Source organism: Octodon degus, unplaced genomic scaffold (genome assembly GCF_000260255.1).
Source record: "Octodon degus isolate 3935 unplaced genomic scaffold, OctDeg1.0 scaffold00146, whole genome shotgun sequence".
Classification (NCBI taxonomy): domain Eukaryota; kingdom Metazoa; phylum Chordata; class Mammalia; order Rodentia; family Octodontidae; genus Octodon; species Octodon degus.
The window spans coordinates 5,230,686-5,233,484 of record NW_004524722.1 but is presented as its reverse complement, the minus strand read 5'-3'; the positions used below and the strand labels follow the sequence as shown (position 1 = coordinate 5,233,484).

General features: G+C 37.0%; 1 protein-coding gene across 1 annotated transcript; it reads left to right on the top strand.

The window, feature by feature from the left end:
• Positions 1–813: 813 nt before the first annotated feature.
• On the top strand, positions 814–1,758 carry LOC101561989 (olfactory receptor 51V1-like). The gene has a single exon (XM_012517102.1). It carries the CDS (start codon positions 814–816, stop codon positions 1,756–1,758), a length of 945 nt encoding a protein of 314 aa, XP_012372556.1.
• Positions 1,759–2,799: the final 1,041 nt, after the last annotated feature.

Below are 2,799 nucleotides of genomic sequence, written 5' to 3'. Positions count from 1 at the left end.
CTGTACTTCCGATTTGATTTGAAACTGTCTCATTGCTACCTGTTTATCAATAAAATTTTGAAAAAAAATAAGCCTGAAGAACACATGTTTAGAACATAATTGAAATAGAAAAGAATTTAATTTCAAAGTCATCCAAAACATAAGTCATACAGTTATGTTATCGGTATATATGAGAGACTAAAGAGGTGATGGTTTTGTAAGAGGAAGAAATTTTTATTTCTCAGGATAAAAGTTGTATGAAATAAATGAAGAAAATGTAAATTACAATGTACATGTAAATAAAATAGCTTCTAAGCAAAATGCAAACAAGATAAAATTTATATTATTTCTGTATGTTCCTAAATTACATTGGTTTACAAAAGATTATAACTTTGCAATGTTATGGCAGCAGTTGAAAGACATATCTCTGGGATCAACGATAAAAATGACGTAGGCATTTCATATTCTCCCAAGGGTTACAGCAGATTGGCCGCATTATTCACACTTGTCATCACTCATAAGTACCATTATTATTGAACAGATGCTCCCTGAAGTGCAGCCTGCACTCTGAGTCCCATGTGTCCAGGACAACTTCTGCATAAAGCTCCCTAACACTTAGCATCCCTCGTGACTACACTGCAAGTTTCTATGGCTAGACAGTGGATTTTTCCCTTCAAAAGAATCAAGTCACAATCGTGCTACATTTATGAAGCTTATAGAAACTATGCCACATTTTGTTGTCTTCCCTAAGTGTAAAAACACTGATAGAAATTAAGACACCAAAAATTTATGGACGTGAAACTAGCTCTCAAAGTATTTTTCCATTTCCTATTAATGCCTACTCTCTCAGCCTCAAATTTTAGTAGTTCCAAATTTGTTCTCACTGGTTTTCCTGGCCTAGAAGGATACTATTTATGGTTTTCCATCCCTTTTTCACTCATCTACGCCATGGTGTTCCTGGGAAATTGCATGATACTGCACGTCATCCGAACTGAACCGAGCCTCCACGTGCCCATGTTCTACTTCCTGGCTATGCTGGCGGTCACTGATCTGTCAATGGGGCTGTCCACCGTGCACACAGTGCTGGGAGTGCTCTGGGAGTTCATTCAAGAGATCAGCCTGGATTCCTGCATTGCTCAGTCCTATTTCATTCATGGTCTGTCTTTCATGGAGTCTTCTGTTCTCCTAGCTATGTCCTTTGATCGCTATGTTGCCATTTGCAACCCTCTACGCTATTCTTCCATCCTAACAAATGAAAAAATCATGAAAATTGGTGTAATGATCTTATGTAGGAGCTCTCTACTCATTCCACCCGTCATTATCCGCCTGAAGTTTTTAACCTACTGCCGTCCTCATATCCTCTCTCATGCCTTCTGCCTGCACCAAGACTTAATCCGAACATCCTGCTCAGACATCCGCTTCAACAGCATCTATGCTTTGTTTTTGGTGATCTGCACTCTGCTATTGGATGCAGTGCTCATCCTGATTTCCTACATAATGATCTTGCACACAGTCTTAGCCATTGCATCCCGGGAGGAGAGACTCAAATCCCTGCAAACCTGTGTGTCTCACCTCTGTGCGGTGCTAGTTTTCTACATCCCCATCATTGGCCTGACCATGGTGCACCGCTTTGGAAAGCACCTCTCCCCTCTGGTGCAAGTCCTCATGGGCAACATCTACATCCTTTTCCCACCCTTGATGAACCCCATCATTTATAGCATCAAGACCCAGCAGATACGGAGTAGAATCCAGAGGTTGGTCTTCTGGAAGGGAGCCTAAGTTAGAAATTAAATGTGAATGTATTTCTAAGTCAAAATGGATTTGGAAAGGTGAGAGTAACTAATGCAAATGTAGTTATAAACTTCTATTTTGATAATGTTTATACATGATAAATACTTTTCCTTTTTCAATAGCTTTAATAAGTGTATGTACTTTTGACATATAATGTATATTTTATGAATCAGAGTACTCACATACAGTAGGTAGATAAATAGGTAAATACATTTGTTGCTACAATCTACATTTTTTTTGTGTGTCCAATAGAATGAGGGTGCTTTTGTATCTTTCTGTTGTCTTATGCAATCTTTGGTGATTAAATTCCTTGTATATTGCCTATAAGACTAGTCTCTGAATCCATTTTATAATTCTAAGCAATGTATTTATAGGATATCATTTGTTCTTGCTATTCAGTTCAGCCATAGTATGATAAGATGACTTGGCATAATGTCATAGAGAGTGGACTAAGAAAAGAACTTAAAGTAGTTACAGAAATGACAAAAGTTCCAATCTTGATTCCAGTTTGTCCACCAACCCTAAGTCTCCAAGGCTTCTGCAAGGATCACAAGAAATAAATAATCAATCAATTTATGAGTACAAAAATACAGTCTTGTAGGTCAGGGAGATAGCTCAGTAGGCAAGTGCATGGACTTGCGTTCAATCCCTGATTCTGAAAGCAAAAGAAAACACAACAAAACATAAAAACACTCTTGTTCTTGGATTATTTATTCCAATAATAAGAGTAATAGAAGTTCCCATTTCAAAATCTTTGGAGAATATTTCCACTGGTATTTTTTTGTCATTTGTAACTTAAGTCTCTGGTCCCAAGGTTTCCATTTTTAAATGTCTGAATTGTTCATATGAATAAGTAATATAAAACATTTCCAATTTAATCTCCACATCAGGGCTATCATTAAGATGTAACTTTGAATTATGTGATTGGTTTTTTTTTGAATACTAATGGACTGGACAATATACTAAGTTACCAAAGGTAATAACTGATGGGCTTTAGATGTTGTTTGTGTGAGGTTATCTCAAATCTAA

Excerpts from the sequence above, each read along its gene's own strand:
- LOC101561989 (XM_012517102.1), top strand. The coding sequence starts at position 814 with ATGCCTACTCTCTCAGCCTCAAATTTTAGTAGTTCCAAATTTGTTCTC.